The sequence below is a fragment of the Elaeis guineensis genome, chromosome 1 (assembly GCF_000442705.2).
Source record: "Elaeis guineensis isolate ETL-2024a chromosome 1, EG11, whole genome shotgun sequence".
Lineage (NCBI taxonomy): Eukaryota > Viridiplantae > Streptophyta > Magnoliopsida > Arecales > Arecaceae > Elaeis > Elaeis guineensis.
The window spans coordinates 85,557,045-85,577,228 of NC_025993.2; the positions used below are offsets into that span (position 1 = coordinate 85,557,045).

General features: G+C 50.1%; 1 protein-coding gene across 1 annotated transcript; it reads left to right on the forward strand.

Moving 5' to 3' along the window:
- The first annotated feature begins 561 nt into the window (after window positions 1–561).
- LOC105061497 (GTP diphosphokinase CRSH1, chloroplastic) lies at window positions 562–20,016 on the forward strand. Its single transcript, XM_010945556.4, has 4 exons — window positions 562–1,042; window positions 1,794–2,726; window positions 18,842–19,129; window positions 19,649–20,016. The coding sequence occupies exons 1-4, from the start codon at window positions 629–631 to the stop codon at window positions 19,784–19,786; spliced, it is 1,773 nt and encodes a 590-aa protein (XP_010943858.1). The 5' UTR covers window positions 562–628; the 3' UTR covers window positions 19,787–20,016.
- Window positions 20,017–20,184: the final 168 nt, after the last annotated feature.

Below are 20,184 nucleotides of genomic sequence, written 5' to 3' on the forward strand. Positions count from 1 at the left end.
GTAAACAAGTTACCACTAGGCTTACCAAGCAAACAAGACAGACTATAATGGCAGAGAAAAAACAGATGAAAATACCTATTAGAATTAGTGCTATGTTTGGTGGTGGTGGGAACCATAGCTAAGATATGGTAAAAACTAATATAGATAGCACTTGTGAATTTCTTATTATATGTTGCAAATATACATCCTTGTTCATATGCTGTATATATGAGTAATTTGTAAAAATTATTTAATTTAACAGGATGATATAATTTTGCTGTAGAAGATGAAAACAAGATTGATGGAATTGATCAAGATAATGGTGATGATGAATTTCAGCCAGCAACTGCTAGTATAGTTTTAATTTAGAAACCAATAATGAATATGTATAGTTTTCACTAACTTATATGTAGTTTATATCAGATTACATGCACTTATACACAGTTGTTGTCAGAAAAAAAAAATGCAGAAAAATATTGCAAGTCGTAATTCTTGATTGCTGACATGGCAGTTCCATAGCCAACCGTTACCCTGAACGTTATGCGCACCACACAAACCAAGCAGAAGCCTCCGACCATTGAGAAAAGAGGAACCGAGACTGTGAGAAGCATGGGGACACCAAGGCCACCACCTCCCTTCCTCCGCCGCCATGGCCACCTCCGGCCACCACGTCCGCCACCCCTCCCTGCGGCCCTTCCCCAAAAGCAAAAGCTTCGCTTCCCCTCGTCCCAAATCCCTCATCTACTCCACCTCCCCCTGCTCTTCCCGCGGTTATCTCGCCCTCCAGATCCAGTCCTGCGCCGGCGCTGCTGGTGATGTCCTTCCGAAGAGCCCTCCCATGGTGGAGCAGCCCGGGGGGAAGATGGTGGTGGAGCTGGTGGGGGCCTTCAATGAGCTCACGGAGAGGATGGGTGGCGCGCTCTCCACTTCCTCTTCCTCTCGTCTCCTCTTCAAGTCTCTGAAGCTCTCCATCCCACTGCTCCAGGCTCTTCCCTTCGCCCCCGGTGGCCGCCCGCCGCTCTCCCGTGCTCTCTCTGTCGCCTTTCTACTTGCTGATCTCCAGGTACTCTGAATATCTAACCTTACCCGCTTAAAATGATTTCTTGGGGAAAATTCGTGTTATTATAATTCATTTTCCATTAAAAAAAAAAAAACTTTTTTTGCGTAGAAATCCATATATTCCTCATTGCATCGTGTTCTTTTACTGAAATTGGATGAATAGATCTGTTGGTAACCTGGTTTCATGAGTGAATTTTTTGAGGGATGGAGTTCATTCTTGCTGATGCTGGCAATCACAGTCCACTTAGGTGTCTTCTCATAAGAAAACAGATCAGTTTTCTAACTCAGCAAATAAAAAACCTTTTCTCTAGTATATGAACTTCACATCGCTTTATGTGGAGAACAAATTTTAGTAGACTAATAGTGTATGATGAAGGAAGATGGCAAGAAAAACCCAAGAAATCATCAATTTATGTCGACTCAGCATCAATTTGGGTCATAGCATAATTGATTAATATTTGAGAACATTATGGAAAGGATAGTAGATAAACATTTATGTGGAGATATAAATATGTATGTATCTGAGTCTTTTTGTTGAAGGGACATGAAGGGGATTTCTTCATCGAATTTTAGGTTGGAGGGTTTTACAATTCCTGCTATGGGTAAGAATGGACAGCAATCAGTAGATAGAACCATTCTTGTAATTCACCATCTAATAATTACTGATAAAACATATGTATCTAAAAAAGAGAAACGATGGGCTTATCTTTGTTTTCTCTGTGGCTTTTATATGATCAAACTGAGTGAATTTGCAGATGGATGCGGAAGTTATTTCCGCTGGCATACTGAGAGAAGCCCTAGAGGCAGGAGCTCTAACCATTCATGAAGTCAAAAGCCAAATTGGTGCAAGTACTGCTCATTTGTTACATGAGAGCTTGCGGATAAGGCACGTTCCTTCAAAGGTTGACATCCTGGATGATGAGAATGCTAGTTTACTGAGGAAGTACTGTTTGAGTTACTATGACATTAGGGCAGTGATTTTAGAGGTTGCTCTTAAACTTGACACAATGAGGCATCTTGATTTCCTTCCAAGATATCAGCAGCTGATAATGTCCCTTGAGGTTATGAAGATATATGCCCCTCTTGCCCATGCTGTTGGAGCTGGTGCCTTATCACTGGAGCTGGAGGACCTCTCATTTCGATATCTATTTCCTCATTCATATGTTTATGTTGATACATGGTTGAGAAGCTATGAAGCAGAATGCAAGCACTTGATAGATGTGTACAAGGAGCAGCTGCTTCAAGCACTAAAGGCTGATGCCAAGTTGGAGGAGATTGTGGATGGTATCTCAATCCAAGGTCGATATAAAAGCCGTTTTAGCACTATGAAGAAGCTACTGAAGAATGGATCTAAACCAGAGGAAGTAAATGATCTTTTGGGTTTGAGGGTTGTCTTAAATCCTCAACCTGGTGATGGCATGCTGGAGAGGGGGCATAGGGCTTGTTACAGGACACATGAGGTGATCCGAACCCTCTGGAAAGAAATTCCCAACAGGACAAAGGACTACATTGCCAGACCCAAACCAAATGGCTACAGAAGTTTACATGTGGCTGTTGATCTCAGTGAACAAGGAAAGGTTAGACCAATGATGGAGATACAAATACGCACCATGGAAATGGATTCATTGGCAGTTGGTGGAGCTGCATCCCATTCATTGTACAAGGGTGGTCTTACTGATCCAGAAGAGGTTAGAGGCTCCTCACTTATGCAGTTCATTTATGTAATTATCCTCATCAATGCAGTGAAAGCAACCATTGATTTCCAAGAGTTTCAGCTAAGGAAAATTATTTTCATATTCTGATATGCTTTTATAAGACTATTTCTATAACCTGTTACTCTAGATACGCGATTTGTTGGCATCTATAGAGGATATGTGCAGGTGCATCCTGATGCAAAAGTGAGCCAGAAACTTAATTTTAGTTGCAGAAATAATTTTAGAATGGATAAGATGATATCATAAGACATTTACTTGAAATATGTCCTCATCTTCCACTCTTATGGCACTTGGCATTATATTTTTTGCCGTGATCATCTGAATTTCTTGGAGCTTCTCTCATGAAAATAGTCTCAGCTTGCACTGAGAAACTTGTAGGAGACTGTGGGATGGGCTTGAATCATTGATTGGCTACCCTTTGATCAATTTGTCTTCTATCTGCAATGGCATCTAACATGCTGCTTCCACTATCCATATTTGAAGATTTACTATCTCATCTTGTATGTATTGCTTCATGTAATGAGCTGCCAATACATCCTCTACTTGATATATCCCACTTTGGTTTGCCAAATCAACACACTCTCCATGTGCTCAGTAATTTCTCATTCCCTTAATGCAATTTTTGAAATCACTAGAAACTGAAATCAGAGCCTAATAAACTTAAAATAAAATAAGTTCAGAATATTGAAGCCTGAAAAATACCCAACCACATCAGTGATTCACGTGAGCTCATCTCTATGTGAAACCTACCAATCGCTTGCTTGTATGGGAAAATTCTTTTAGAAGTGCAACATGCAGTTTTAACTTTACATATATATGAAGTTTTAGGTGGAAGCAAGAAGCAATTTTTGTTTGATGGCTTGTATATAACATTAAAGATGCATGCCTGCTTAAGATATTGCCATCCCCTTCATCTATTCTGCAGCTGTCCGAAAGTTAATTTGAATTTAACTGCTTATAAGTTGGAGGTAGCATGATATAGCTTAGTTATTGTTCGATTCTTTGATGTTCTGTATGTAATTGTGTTATCTACATGCAATTAGGGCTATCAAACAAATGAGCTATTTGTGAGCAGCTTGTATTTAGCTCAATATGAGCTCACTCAATTAATAAGCGAGCCAAACGCAGGCTAGGTTTTTGAGCTCAAAAGACAAATGAGCTGAACATGAGGTAGGCCCAGCTTGCTTGTTTTCAGCTCAATATAGCTCAAAATTATAACTAATATAATTATACATTATACTACTATGGAGCATTTGGTATCTAGTCTGAATGACTGTGATCTTTATTGTATTTTTTTTTAAAAAAAAAAGGGGTTAGTGTTGGTTGATGTAGATTGATGGATACAGAAATTTGAGAAGTGTACTTGTGTCCCTCTTTTAGCATGCAAGTGATGCATAACTATTTTAAGATGGGAGTGGTTGTGTCTTGTGATCAGATCTCAAAGCAACCAGCACACTTGTCTATTGTAAAAAGGATACGCATGAGCCATTGGATTATATTCTGAACAGCTCAGTTCTTCATGCTCTTATGTTGAAAGGTTGGCCTAGCGCCCAATCTACTCCCTCTCAAAAGTGCTGCAAACGAGCTGCGATCTTTCTCATCTCCCCCTTCTCTCCCCTCAAATGTCAACCCTATGTTATTAAAATCTCTAGGCCTTCTGGCTCCATAACCCTAAATCTTTAAGATAAGAGTCGCTACTCCACCTCCTCCCTTCTATTATCCTCCCTCAGTGGTGAGCAGCAATGGGAAGGACTGAGGTCACTCTCTTTTTTCTTTTCTTTTCTTGACAAAGGTCTACCATCAAAAATGACATGGAGCCAGGGTAGAGATCTGGATATCGCTAGACATTGATTTCAGTATTTTAGGTCAAGAATTTCCTCTTCCACTACTGATGATGATGTATTTCCCTTCTTTCGCCCTTCTACTTGCCTCAACGAGCTTAAACGAGCAGACTTGGGCTTGGCTTAATAAGAAATGAGCCAAGCTTGAGCCAATTCATCCTTGCTTGAAACAAATTCAAGTTGGCATTGCAGTACTTTGAGCCAAGTTCCAGTTGGGAGCAGCTTGCTCATGTTTGGGTCAGTTGCACCCCTATATGGAATGCTTTCAACAACTTAATAACTAGTCTTCTGCTGACTCCCAATCCTATGAGAGAAACGCTCTAAATAAATTTTAAAAGAAAATTGTTTATGGGGCCTGAATGTGAGACTTAAAAACCAGATAAGGTATCATCCAACATTTCCTCTGGCTCAAGCAATCGTATTATGATCTCATGCTGCTGATGTACGAGCAGTGCAGACATACCCATATCTTAGTGGTTAGAAATATATCATGATTGCCTGGTTCTGAACCTTAGTCAAGTACTTGTACGTGTCTTCAATCTAGAATCTTTTGTCAATGAAGAGGGATATCTTAGGCATGGCTGTTGTTGGCGGCATGCTCCTTCTAAAACCTAGCAGCTATATCTTGTAGCTTCCCTTGAGCTTAATTAAATAAGATGGCTATGAAGACCTGAATTTCAGAACAATATGGAGTGAGTTGAAACATTTTTTCACATCTTTTAACTTTCCTCATCTTACACTTTTAAAGGATTTGATAATTTCAATTATAAAATACGTTTAAATTGCTATCTGTATGTATTCTTCAAGTAGCTTACAACTGTACTCTTCTACCATCGGGACTGTCTTTTATCATTAAAATCTCCTACTAATCCAGTTGGAGAGAGAAGGAATTGCTTCCTCCAGTCTGTTCAACTAAAATCTCTCCCTGAATGAGAGAAATGATAAATCAAAATGAACTTCTATAGGGAAGTAAAGCAGAGTTTTTACCATATCTACCTTTTCTAAAACCAATGTACAAAATTATGATATAAGGCCTCCATCAATACTAATTAGGTCCACCTCTCCAAATCTGAGTTGGATTCCTTGTTTAGCTAAGATATTGAACTTTCTCAAAAATAGAAAAAAAAAAATACAAAATTGTAAAAGTGGCCAAGAAGCTAGATGTTAATATCCACATTAAATTTGTCTTCTATTTTGTTGTCTAATTCGTCCAGGGTATTGGAGTTTAACCCTGGTAATGTTTCCTATAAATTGTTAGGTGAGTTTTACCAAGCATTTTAGAGCCCTAAGCAGCCACCAAGTATATTATTTTCAATCCCCATGGGTATATTGACTGGTTGCCATGTTGTAGATCTCAAAAAACTTATCTAATTTCAAAGGAAAGAAAAGATCAAAGTTGGACCTTGTTTGTGAAATTTATGCCCTCAAGAAATTTTGCCTTGCACATGCTCTGGATGCAGTAGATCTTGGTCCTGGACCCTATCAACACCTTACCGAAGTATCCTAACTGGTCTGCAATGAATATGGTGATCCTCCTGGATCAACCACACAAGATATGCAGAATTTTAATGGTTGCGCAACATGGAAAGCTTTGGGAGATATATGAATGCTAAGTAGATAATAAGGCATCTGGAGGAATGATGCTAGCTAAAGCGGATCTACAACACAGACACTACACATTCTCTATCTGATCTTCATTTTTTTTTTTTTTTTGGTTAAGTTGATTTTGGAAGGGGTTTGAGAGGCTATAGGCTGCCTTAATTTGGGAAATATTAAGGTATATATGCTGCCTGTCCCATCCTGGTAGGTCATACCTCCTGCTACAGTTTGTGGCTAATCCTAGATATCATTACCTTTTTGAAAGAAACCTAACTGAGGAGGGCTGTTTTATGTTTGAAGAAGCCTACCTGAGTTGGAACTTGTTTACAAGTAGTTTTGTGTTTGATAGTATATTGCAGTTTCCATTTGTCACTTTATTTTCAGCATTTGTTTTCTTTTGTCAACAGAATGGTATCATTCTTTTGCATGAATTTATTCGTTTTATTTGGGGTGAACACCAGAAGATGCCACATAAAGAGAAGGGTTTTAGGTTTTTTGTGGAATGGCTAGAAGAGGCGGCAAGTGTTGTTTGAGTGACACTAGAGCAGACTTAACCGTGAATGTGGGGAATGATAGTCCTATTAATTCACGATATGTTGTAGTGGGTAAGAGGGTATGGAAAAAATGTTTACCATGGAAGAACAGTAGAGCACATAAGAAAGTAGACATAGAATACTGTTTCTGTAGATTCATAAAGGGAGGATGGAAAGAAATACAAGGTTAACCAATCTAAAGATGATGTAAGTGGAGATGTGGTACCGGAGAGCTAGAAGTTAAAAGCACAAGTAAATTAAAACTAATAGCATACAGACGCGGGGAATGTTTAAAATACAAATAAATTAAACCTAACAACATGCAGAAGTGGGGAAGTTTCTAGTGCATGTGGGGAAAGAAATGGATTTTTCCACTAGCTAAAAAGTGACCTTAAACCTTTATGGAAATTATTAGATAAGCTTAGCTGGTGAGGATGCTTACATATAAAATTGTTACGTTTGTGACACCAGATATTTATATATAATGGGCATAAATACTGTTGGGGGATACCCACCGACCGACCGACCGACTATCGGAGGGCCCGACCGGCTGGCGGCTCGACCGACCGACCGACTATCGGAGGGCCCGACCGGCTGGCGGCCCGACCGACCGACCGACTATCGGAGGGCCCGACCGGCTGGCAGCCCGACCGACTAACCAACGGCCCAACGGACGACTCTGACTGGCCGATCGTAGGTCGGGCGACAGGCCGACGGACGCCATCAGCGGCTAACTGCGGCCATTCCACGGTCCATTCCCGACCGACTAAACCCAGAGGTCCGGTAGCCGACCCACATGAAGCTCGCCGACCGACGGAGGAGTCCGACGCCACTCTGCTGGCCACCGACCTTGGGTCGGCCGACTCCACCAACCACCGTACGGCCGCCAGACGTTGTCAGCTCTGACACGGACATGCGGCACAGTTACCTAGGGGCATTGTCCCGCCGAGAGCCGGGTCAACCCTGGTGATTAGACGGCTACACGGTGACATGACATTTTCACGGCGGCTCTGACAGTCTACAGTGAGTTGACAGTTCCTCACTTGTCCGCGCCATTAATGACGGCGCCATACCTAGCTCCACTATATATACCGGGGAAGGCAACAGTGGAAGGGTCGATCCGCCCGTCTCTCCCACATACGCAGGCTCGCTCCTCTCTCTCTCTCCCTCTCTCTCTTTCTCAGAGCTCTCTGTCTGCATTTCACTGTTGCCCAGTCACCTCTCTGACTTGACCGTCGGAGGGTCCCCGCCGGAGCCGCCTCCGGTCAGTGCGGACTTCCTTTTGCAGGTGCACGCTTCCCGGCGATCGGGCGACGAGGCGATTGGCCGCAACAGATTGGCGCGCCAGGTAGGGGTCAGCATGACAAAGACAAGAGCTCAACGATCGAGAATCACTGGGTCGGCAAGGCGCTCTTCCCGCCGGGAAGAAGCCTCCCCGCCCCCACCGGCGGCGGAGCCTAGCTCTCCGCGCCCTGCAGTGACTACGGAGGCCCAGATTGCGGCCATCGTACGGCAGATGACCGTACTGACCGACGCAGTCAAAAGCCTCCAGCAACAACCGGCGGCCCGACCTATGCCTTCCAGGAGCAGCCGCCGACGGCCGCGCCGACCCCTGTCGCCTCCATGCGAGCGCTCCCAACAGCGCTCCCACGGAGAGGAGGAGGGGCGACCACGGCGCGACGACCGACGGTCCCAGCGGCCCTCTCCTTCCCCGTTGGAACGGGCGAGGAAGGAAAAGCGGCCGCGCACACCGTCGGCCTCTCTTTCAGAATCCTCCGGAGGCTCCACCCCCGGGGTCTCCCAGCATCGACGAGCGGACGACTACGAGCGACGGTTCGAGGAGATCGACCGCCGACTCGCCCAACTGCAGATGGACGGCCAGAAGTCTTCGAACGACGTCGACTTCCAGACCGCCCAGCCTCTCTCTCGACTGGTCCTCGATGAGCCGATTCCCAGTCGGTTCAAAATGCCGAACGTGGAGCCATACGACGGCTCCACCGACCCAGTCGACCACCTCGAGAGCTATAAAGCTCTCATGACGATTCAAGGGGCAACCGACGCTCTTTTTTGCATCGGCTTCCCCGCCACACTTCGCAAGGCTGCCAGGGCTTGGTACTCCGGTCTTCGATCGGGCAGTATCCATTCCTTCGCGCAGCTCGAGCACTCGTTCGTGGCCCATTTCAGCACCAGCCGAAAGCCGCCGCGAACGTCGGATAGCCTTTTCTCCCTCAAGCAGGGGGAAAACGAGACGCTCCGACACTTCGTGGCGCGATTCAACGCGGCCACGCTCGAGGTCCGGGACCTCAACGAAGACATGGCGGTTTCAGCCATGAAGCGGGGCCTGAGGTCGTCCCGGTTTACTTATTCTCTGGACAAGACCCTCCCCCGAACATACGCCGAGCTACTGGAGCGCGCATTCAAGTATATGCGCGCGGACGAAGGAGCGTCCGACCGACGCTTGGTCGAGCCCAGAGGTCCGAAGGAGAAGCGAAGAAAAGGTCGGGAGCCTGCCGAACCAAGCAGGCCCCCGGCCAATAGTCGGCTTTCTCCACCCCGACAGATCCAAAAATCACCTCGCCGACAGACTCCGAGGCCGGTGCGTCCCAGGTATGACTCCTACACTCCTCTCTCCGCTCCCCGTGCGCAGATCTTGATGGAGATCGAAGGGGAAGAATACCTGCGACGGCCTCCGCCTCTGAAGGCAAAGGGCCTCGACCACCGGAAGTACTGCCGGTTCCATCGGAGCCACGGCCACGACACCGAGCGATGCGTCCAGTTGAAGGATGAGATCGAAAATCTCATCCGCCGGGGGTATCTCGGCAAATTTCGAAAGGGTCCGCCGACCCGACCGACTGCCGATCGACGCCCCCAGCCGACTGAAGAGGCGCCGACTAACCAGCCGACGGCTGGAGTCATCAACATGATCTCCAAGCGGCTGGGATCGGGGACGTCTACAGGGGGGGAGCCGACGAAAAAGCCGCGCCCGGACGACGTGATTACCTTCTCAGAAGACGACGTTCGGGGCATCCAGACTCCCCACGACGACGCTGTTGTTGTGTCGGCGACAATAGCCAATTATGATGTAAAACAAATTTTTGTTGATAATGGAAGTTCGACAAATGTTTTGTTTTACTCGACCTTCTCCCGAATGCGACTACCGACTGATCGACTTAGTGGGGTCTCCACGCCCTTGATCGGCTTTGCCGGAGACACCGTCACGACAGAAGGAGCAATCACCCTGCCCGTGACGGTCGGCACCGAACCACGGCAAAGCACAGTCTCCCTCATTTTCGCGGTCGTCCAAGTTCCTTCGGCCTACAACGCCATACTCGGGCGACCCGGACTGAACGCCCTCAGGGCGATCGTCTCGACGTACCATCTCCTTGTTCGATTCCCGACCAAAAACGGAGTCGGGGAGATGCGCGGAGATCAACAGCTCGTCCGACGATGCTTCCAAATCTCCGTCCAAAGCGACGAGACAAAGGATCCCCTGACAATCGACAAACTGGATCAACGGGAGGAGGAAGAGCGGGGTTCGCCGGCCGAGCAGCTCGAGGCGATCCCGGTAGGAGAAAATCCCGACAGAAAAGTTTGGGTCGGGTCTCAATTGCCCGACACCGAACGCCACCGACTGGCGGAGCTGCTGACGGCCAACGCCGACATATTCGCATGGTCGGCAGCAGATATGTCGGGCATCCCTCCAGAAACAATTACTCACCGACTCAACATCGACCCGACAATGAAGCCGGTGAGGCAGAAGAAAAGGTCCTTCGCCCCAGAAAGGCAGAAGGCCATTGACGAAGAAGTGGACAAGCTGCTCGAAGCAGGCTTCATTCGGGAATCCACGTATCCCGATTGGCTCGCCAATGTCGTCATGGTCAAGAAAGCCAACGGGAAGTGGAGGATCTGCATCGACTATACCGACCTCAACCGAGCATGCCCGAAGGATAGCTTTCCACTCCCGAAGATCGACCAGCTGGTGGATGCGACGTCCGGATTTCGACTGCTCAGCTTCATGGACGCCTTCGTCGGGTACAATCAGATCCGGATGGCGCCTGAAGACGAGGAGCACACCGCGTTCGTGACCCCCAAGGGCCTCTACTGTTATCGGGTGATGCCCTTTGGATTGAAGAATGCCGGCGCCACCTACCAGCGACTCGTCAATAAGGTCTTCAAAGACCAGATCGGGCGTAACATGGAGGTATACGTGGACGACATGCTGGTAAAGAGCACGCAGATCCCGGACCATGTTCAGGATCTCGAGGAGACCTTCCGCACCCTTCGACGACACCGAATGAAGCTCAACCCGACCAAATGCGCCTTCGGGGTGACCTCGGGGAAGTTCCTCGGATTCCTCGTTTCTCAGAGAGGGATCGAGGCCAACCCTGAGAAGATAGAGGCGATCCTCGACATGCGTCATCCGAGCACCAAGAAGGAGGTCCAACAGCTGAACGGAAGAATCGTCGCTCTTAGCCGATTCATTTCCCGATCAGCTGAAAGGTGCCTCCCGTTCTTCAAGACCCTGCGCCAGGCGAATGGTTTCTCTTGGTCGGATGAGTGCGAACAGGCCTTTGAAGACCTGAAAAGGTACCTGGCTTCCCCGCCGCTGCTCGTAAAGCCGCAGGTCGGGGAGACCTTGTATCTCTACTTGGCCACATCTTCTGAGGCGATCAGTTCGGTGCTCGTTCGGGAAAACGAGTGCCGAACCCATCAGCCCATCTACTACACCAGCAAAGTGCTCCACGGCGCCGAAGCCAGATACTCGGAGACGGAAAAGATGGTTTTCGCCCTGACCGTCTCCGCGCAGCGGCTCCGACCATACTTCCAGGCCCACGCCATCGTGGTACTCACCAACCAGCCCCTGAGGGCCGTACTGCGCCGACCCGACACATCCGGACGACTCGCTAAGTGGGCAATGAAGCTTAGCGAGTTCGACATTCAGTACCGACCGAGGCCTGCCTTGAAGGCTCAGGTCTTGGCCGACTTCATCGCTGAATGCCCGACGACCGACCGAAGGTCGGGAGCTGAAGGCCCGGGACGAGATTCGGTCTCTGAGCCAGACCCGATCTCCACCTGGGTACTTCACATCGACGGAGCCTCCAACGCTCAGGGAAGCGGGGCCGGGCTCCTGCTCACGAATTCGGATGGGGTAGTCACCGAATACGCCCTCCGGTTCGACTTCAAGGCCTCCAACAATCAAGCCGAATACGAGGCACTCCTCGCGGGCTTGAGGATGGCGAAGGAACTGGGCGTCGACAGCCTCCGGGCATTCTCCGACTCTCAGCTGATCGTGGGGCAGGTCAAGGGCGACTTCGAGGCGCGAGATCCGACCATGATCAAGTATCTTCAGAAGGTAAAGGATCTCGTGGCCCGCCTCGAGCATTTCGAGATCTCCCACATCCCCAGGACGGAGAACGCCCGTGCCGACGCTCTCTCCAGATTGGCAACGTCGGCCTATGATTCTTTGGGTCGGACGTTTGTCGAAAACCTCCAACAGCCGAGCATCGATCGGGTCGAAGAAGTACAGCAGCTAACGTCTGAACCAAGTTGGATGGACCCGATCGTCCGGTACCTGTCCGACGGGACCAGTCCCGAAGATCCCGCGGAGGCCAAGCGACTCCGATGGTCGGCGTCGCAATATGTGATCATGGACGGCCGACTCTACAAGAGGTCGTTCTCCCTCCCTCTGCTCAGGTGCTTGGGACCGACCGACGCCGACTACGCCCTCCGAGAGGTTCACGAAGGAATTTGTGGGAATCACTTGGGGGGCAAGTCCTTAGCCTTCAAGGTCTTGCGACAGGGCTACTACTGGCCGACCATGAGGAAGGATGCGGCAGAATTGGTCCGAAGGTGCGAGCCATGCCAGAAGTATGCCAATATTCAGCGCCAACCGGCCAGCCAAATCGCTCCCATTGTCGCTCCGTGGCCCTTCGCTCAGTGGGGAGTCGATATTCTCGGCCCCTTCCCACCGGCGTCGGGCCAAAGGAAGTTCATCGTTGTCGCCATCGACTACTTCACGAAGTGGGTCGAGGCCGAGCCCTTGGCGCAGATCACCGAGCGGAAGATGGAGGACTTCGTCCAAAAGTCCATCATCTTCAGGTTCGGATTGCCGCACACCATCATCACCGACAACGGACGGCAATTCGACAACCAAGGCTTCAAAGACTTCTGCGCCAGGTTCCACATCCGTCATCGACTAACTTCAGTCGGGCACCCACAGTCCAACGGTGAGGTTGAGGTGACGAACCGAACCCTGCTCCATGGACTCAAGACCCGACTGAACGAAGCCAAAGGTCTCTGGGTCGACGAGCTGGGCTCCGTCCTATGGGCTTACCGAACGACCCCCCGTGTCCCGACCGGGGAGTCGCCGTTCAGTTTGGCCTACGGGACAGAAGCTGTGATCCCGCTCGAGATTGGCCTGCCGTCTTCAAGGGTCGAGCAGTACCACGAGCTGGACAACTCCGAAAGCCGGAGGGCCGACCTAGACCTTCTCCCCGAACTGCGAAATGAGACTCAAATCCGAATGGCCTCATACCGACAGAGGGTCGCCCGGTACTACAGCGCCAAGGTCAGACCAAAGCTCTTCAGGCCTGGCGACCTAGTCTTGAGGAAGGCGGAGGTGTCGAAGCCCTTGGACCAAGGGAAGTTGGCTCCCAACTGGGAAGGACCCTACAAGGTTGCTGACACCTTCGAGCCGAGAGCCTATCGGCTGGAAACCCTTGAGGGAAAAACCATTCCCCGGACTTGGAACGCCGACAACTTGAAGCTGTATTGCCAGTGAATTCTGTAATTCAATTGTCGGAATACATGTTCAGTTTGAAAAATTGGAGTTCTAACTCTTCCACTACCGATCGACGCTCAGCCCCGACGCACCGACGCGGATCTGGCACCGACGACACATCGGCCCCTTACACGGACCGATGCATCTACAACGACGGGAGTCAATACTCCTTCGACGACTCGTCGGACCTTCACAAAGGGCCGACGGACTCTTATGAACGGGAGTTCATGCTCCCTCTACGGTCGAATTTTCGGGCAGAATCCGTCGGCCGACAGGCCGATCGGGCCCCGACCGAAGAAAGGCAAAAAGCCCACGCGACTATTGTCGCGACTTCCGACCGAGCTACGGTCGGTCGAGGGATGTTCGGCTTACCACCGTCTATCACACGACGCGACCTTTGTCGCATCTACGACTTGCCGACCGACCAACGGCCGGCTGAACGATATTCGGCTTACCACCGGACGTCGGAAAACATCGAACCCGACGCAGGGGTATGGGAACCCGACTTACTATCGTTTCCCCGACACTGCGCCGGACGACGACTTCGACTGTCGGAACCCGACCTAAAGTCGGGACACATTTTACTCTCGGGGCTGAACAAGTTGCTGAAGTCCTACCGACTTGTGCGAGTTAGTGACTTGACTAAGTCAGCGACTAACGTTCGACATTGCAGACATGTTGGCATTACGGACAAGGGGAGAAAGTAAAGGGAAGTTTCATTCAATACTTAAAGAAATTTTATCTACAAAGATAAGGCCGAAGCCCGATTACAGGTCGAAGCAGAGCATAAGACAAAACAAAACCGACTAATCGTCGGAGTCAACGTCCTCAACAGGACGACGATGCGAGTTGGTCGGCGGTTCTGCTCCGACTTCATCCGTCGGGGCCGACCGATCTTCGGCAACTGGCTCTGCGACGTCTTCGGCTTCCGCCCTGTTGGAGAGACCGTCCGAAGCTGGTCCGGCCGCCTCCTCCGCAGCTGGGGCCTCCGACCCTGGCAGAACCACGTCGCTGAGGTCGAGTTCGGGGTACAAGCTCCGAACGGCTTCCCGGGCATCCTCGTACCCAACTTGGTACGAAAGGTAGCCGCTCTCCAAGAGCTCTTCGCGGTACTCCTCCGAGTCCCGGAAGACCTCGATCGCCCGACCCAAAGCCTCCTTCGCCGACTCTGCCTCGGCTTTGGCGACGTCTGCGTCGGCCTGCGCGGCGAAAAGGCCTTCTTCGGCCTTGGCGAGGTTCCCGAGACTTGCTCGGAGTTGCTCGCGCTCGGCCTCCAGCTCTTTGCCGACACTGTCTCGCTCATGTCGGAGCCGACGGATGGTTCGGGACTTCTTGGCAGCGTCATCCTTCGCCGACTTGAGCTCCGACTCCAGTGACGCCTTGGCCTCCTTGAGTCCGGAGACCTCCTCCGAGAATCGGGAGACCTCCCCCTCGAGTCGGTTCTCCCGGTCGACCGACTGTTGAAATTGGTCGACGAGGACGGCCTTCTCGGCTTCGAGGCCCGCGACCTTGTCTCTCCAGGCCGCGCGCATGTCCCCGAACTTCCGATATCCGGCTTCTAGCTCGGATATGTTGAAGACCAGCTGCACCAAAAAGAAGAACCGACTGTTAGTAAGCCGAGCTTGCAAGGCTACGATTAAAAACAGAAGGAAAGGGACTTTACCCGAATCAGCATCGGATAGAAGGACGACAGCATGTCGGAGACACGCTGGTTCTTCATCGCTCCGATGTCGGCAGGAAGGAGCAGTCCTTGGCATAGTCTCCTGGCCAAGTCGTGGTTGGCCAGGCCCGACGCACCCTCGGGAAGCGGAAAATCGGCCGACCCGCCCGCCGACCGACCTTCATCACCCGACGCCATTGGGGCCTTACCTCGGCTGGCCGTCCAGGCCCTGACGTCGGAGATCGACGGCAAGCTCGAACCCGACCGAGTCTCGGCGGACGGCGCGGCGGTGGCATGCGTCGGCTGCTCAGGTTCGCGGAACTCCTCCCGAACCTCCGGAATCTGTCGGTCGGTCGGCGTGCCCCCGACAGGATCAGCCGCTCGATGGTCGGGCGAAGTGGCTCCACCGACTGACGGTCCCTCGGGCGGGACGTCTTCAAGCACTGTCGGCGCCGACAGTGCGATCACCGGCTCCGCCTCCGACCCGGCTGGTTCGCTCGGCGGAACCACGCGGGGCCTCTTGGGAGGCTGCGACGGCCCGGCACCGGCTGCCGGCCTCTTCTTTACGGCATGATGACGTATGTCGGCTGCCGACAGTCGCGTCCTCGGCGGCATATCTGAAAAGGACGACTAAAGGTCAGAGTTAAAGAGGAAGGCAGTGAAGAAAATGAAGATGTCGGGAGAATGCAAACCGACCTAAACGGGGGACCGGGCTAAGGCCGGCGTCGTACAAGGCCTGCTCGGTGACGAGCTCGCTCTGCTTCGGCACCGAGATGTCCTTTAGCCGATGGAAGTCCTCCCGATCGTCGGCCTCCACCCGACTGTTCTCGTTCGGATCGGTACGGGGATTCCCCCAACGGGCGGGAAACCCCCATGGAGCCGAGGACGACACAAAGAAGAACTGGTTCTTCCATCCGTGAATGGATGTCGGAAGACCAGTAATAAAAGAGAGCCCTTTCCGAGGAATGAAGTACCACCACCCTCGGGCTTTAGGGTGGGGTCGGAGGACAAAGAAAACTCGGAAGAGAGAGATCCGAGGTTCGGTCGGCAAAAGCCGACACAAGAGGGCAAAGCTGACTATCAGCCGAACCGAGTTCGGCGCAAGTTGTGCCGGGCACAGCCCGTAATAGTCCAGAATGTTCCGGACGAACTCCGGAACCGGGAATCTAAGGCCGGCCCGGAGATCCTCCAGATAGAACGCCACCTGGCCCTCGGGCGGGCTATTGACCCGACCATCGGCGCCAGGGGCGAACAGCCGAAACTGCTCCGGGATGCAGTACTGCTCCCGGAGCCGATCGACGTTCGGCCCCGAAAGTGAAGAAGCCTCCACCTCCGGGGACGACCGAGTGTCCTCGGTCGGTTCACCCGACCGACTACCTCGTGGGGACGTCCTGGCCATGAGTTCAAGGAAATGGCGAGGAGAGGAGAAAGAAGGAGGAAAGTTACTCTAGCCCTTGGAAGGGAAAAATCGCCAATGGGGGGCGGAGCGGAGAAGTACCTGGAGCGGAGGCTCAAGCGGCAGAGTCTCGACGGTAAAAATGAGAACGGTAAAAATCGTGTGGGGGGTGACTTTGTATATATAGTGCCCCCCCCCAACGGTCGAGATGCAGGCACGACCGACGAAGGCTCCTCAGATTTCGCCGCGTGGCATCATCAGGGCCGCTCGACGGTCCGACGGTTCGACGCACCACCCTTCAGATCGCGCCACGTCACCTCCATCCGCTCCGCCGAACGTAGACCAATGGCCGCACGCCACGTGGCGCGACGGGACGCGACGTTTGGTGTTCCCGAAGGGGCGGCGGGAATGACGGTTCCACTTCTCGATGGGACATGACATCTGGCGCCGGTTTTATCGCTGACACCGGCGGGACATCCGACACGACGGAGCGTCCGGCGCCGACTTGACAATTGATGCTGATAGGACTAGACGTCTGACGCCGACTAGGCGACGGACGCCAGCAAGCCTCTCGACATTTACAAGGCGCCGGACACCGTATCAACTGGCGGTACGGTCGGATCCTCGCGTACGACAAATCCACTCCTAGTCGCCAGCTCACCACCCGACTTAGGAGTGGAGGGGGGCAATTGTTGGGGGATACCCACCGACCGACCGACCGACTATCGGAGGGCCCGACCGGCTGGCGGCCCGACCGACCGACCGACTATCGGAGGGCCCGACCGGCTGGCGGCCCGACCGACCGACCGACTATCGGAGGGCCCGACCGGCTGGCAGCCCGACCGACTAACCAACGGCCCAACGGACGACTCTGACTAGCCGATCGTAGGTCGGGCGACAGGCCGACGGACGCCATCAGCGGCTAACTGCGGCCATTCCACGGTCCATTCCCGACCGACTAAACCCAGAGGTCCGGTAGCCGACCCACATGAAGCTCGCCGACCGACGGAGGAGTCCGACGCCACTCTGCTGGCCACCGACCTTGGGTCGGCCGACTCCACCAACCACCGTACGGCCGCCAGACGTTGTCAGCTCTGACACGGACATGCGGCACAGTTACCTAGGGGCATTGTCCCGCCGAGAGCCGGGTCAACCCTGGTGATTAGACGGCTACACGGCGACATAACATTTTCACGGCGGCTCTGACAGTCTACAGTGAGTTGACAGTTCCTCACTTGTCCGCGCCATTAATGACGGCGCCATACCTAGCTCCACTATATATACCGGGGAAGGCAACAGTGGAAGGGTCGATCCGCCCGTCTCTCCCACATATGCAGGCTCGCTCCTCTCTCTCTCTCCCTCTCTCTCTTTCTCAGAGCTCTCTGTCTGCATTTCACTGTTGCCCAGTCACCTCTCTGACTTGACCGTCGGAGGGTCCCCGCCGGAGCCGCCTCCGGTCAGTGCGGACTTCCTTTTGCAGGTGCACGCTTCCCCGCGATCGGGCGACGAGGCGATTGGCCGCAACAAATATATAGGAGGAGAATGCTTCTTCATACAAAGTTTTGTATATTGAGACATGGTATGTGGAGTGTGGCAAATGGGTATAGGTCGGATATTGGATAGATCAAAAATCTGTCAATGCAAACCCATTCTGTTTATAACGGGTCAAAAATCCGGACCTGAAACTGACAGTTTTATTAAACAATTAATCTAACCTGATCTACAATAGGTTAAAATAAGTTAAACGGGTTAAACGATTAAGCATTGCTGCCCTACTTGGAGCTAAATATATGAGCGAAAGATGAAAGCATTCAGTAGTCGGAGCAAGTGATGTTAAGAAGGTGTGACACCAAAGATGGGTTTGTAATAGCAACTAGTCTAAGTGTACCTTATTGAAAATGTAACAGGGGATTTGAAAATTTGATGCTTTGTCCAAGTCTTTAGCCTATGATAGGGGGTAAACGGATGGCTCATGAAAAGTATTAGAATTAATGCCTCCAAAATAATCCTTTTACTATTAATTTTGAACCTTTTACATTTTATGAGCAAAGTAATCCTCCAAAATGCTTACATGTTTCCAAATAAAGGAATCACCCCTTGAATAATTCTTATATTTTGCACAGTTGATAACTTTGTATGCCAGACCACATGTATTTCAATCTTATCAGCAAGGAATTATGGTGTCATTATTCAATTTTATATAGCTTTCTATTTTTCTGTTCTAGGCATTGTAGTTTACAACTCAAACTCGTTATCCCTCACTATTTTGTTTGTTCAGGCAAAACGGCTGAAGGCAATTATGATGGCTGCAGCTGAACTTGCAGCTGTGCGTCTTAGGGACTTACCTTCTGCAAATCAGAGAGGGGCTCTAAAGATCAACCACAGAAACCGAGCGTTTCATCTACTTGATAAAAATGGTGATGGGAGGATTAGTATTGAGGAACTCAGAGAAGTGATGGAAGAGCTTGGAGCTGAAGGTGAAGATGCATGGGAGTTAATGCAACTTCTGGATTCAAATAGTGATGGTTCTTTGAGCTCTGAAGAGTTTGATTTGTTTCAGAGACAGGTAAAGTTTAGTAAATTAGGTGAGAAGAGCTATATCTACACCTGAATAGGTGAGAAACAGCTTTAGATGCTATGAGAGCCAGAGATCTCCTCGTTTTGTCTGGTACTGCTTTGATGATGGATAGTCAACATTTGCAACAGCGAAGTATTTGATTGAAACTAATGCATGTTTTTGTAAAAGAGAGCGGCATCACAAAAGAATTATTAAGAAAATATATAGGCTAATGTCACCTGAATGCGGACTCCAGACCATTTTGTATTATATTATATCAACAGCCCATGTTAAGTATGCTGTAAAAATATATCAACTTTTGCACAAAAGATATTAAATTTTAAATATTCAGGATGACTACATGAGCTATACTCTGGTCCTTGAGCAACAAAGTACCTAACTAAAACCAAAGGCCCCTCCATTTATTAAAAGTTGTTAGAATGAAATTCAAATGACTTGTTCCAATTAAAAGAACTTGCTTTTATGATTCTCTCTATTGCTGAACTTACTATCTTTTTACTATTTTAGGTTGAATTTATGAGAAATTTGGAGGACAAAGATGATAACTACAGAACTTTGTTGGGGGAGAAGCTGCAGATTACTGACAGTACTGGCTTAATCCACGTTTACCGCAAGGAGTTGGGTGACAAGCTGGCAGTTAGTTGAAGCTATTGTAAGTGTATTGAACAGGAAGAAATTAGGGGGGGAAATGCTAAAATGTAGAGTAGTTTTTTTGTACTGTTCTTGTATACCTGTTGTACTGAGTTCTATGAATGGTAAACTTATTCTAGTGAAAACTGATTATCTGCAATTAGAGTTTAGTGTCAGAATTGTTTTGAGGTTGTAAGAAATAACTGCAAATGCTTCAATCAAGGCTGTCTATAACCTTCTCAGAATCTTTTGTTTGACTGCTTGTCTGCTTCTTTCCTACCTAAATGCTCTGTCTTCTCACTCTTAATTTGTTCAACTATCAGACCTTTTCAGATACTGGGTCTCCACAGCCACAGCAAACATTCAAGAACTTAAATTTTCTGGGTCTTCTTGATATTTGCGGTGTGGGTCGG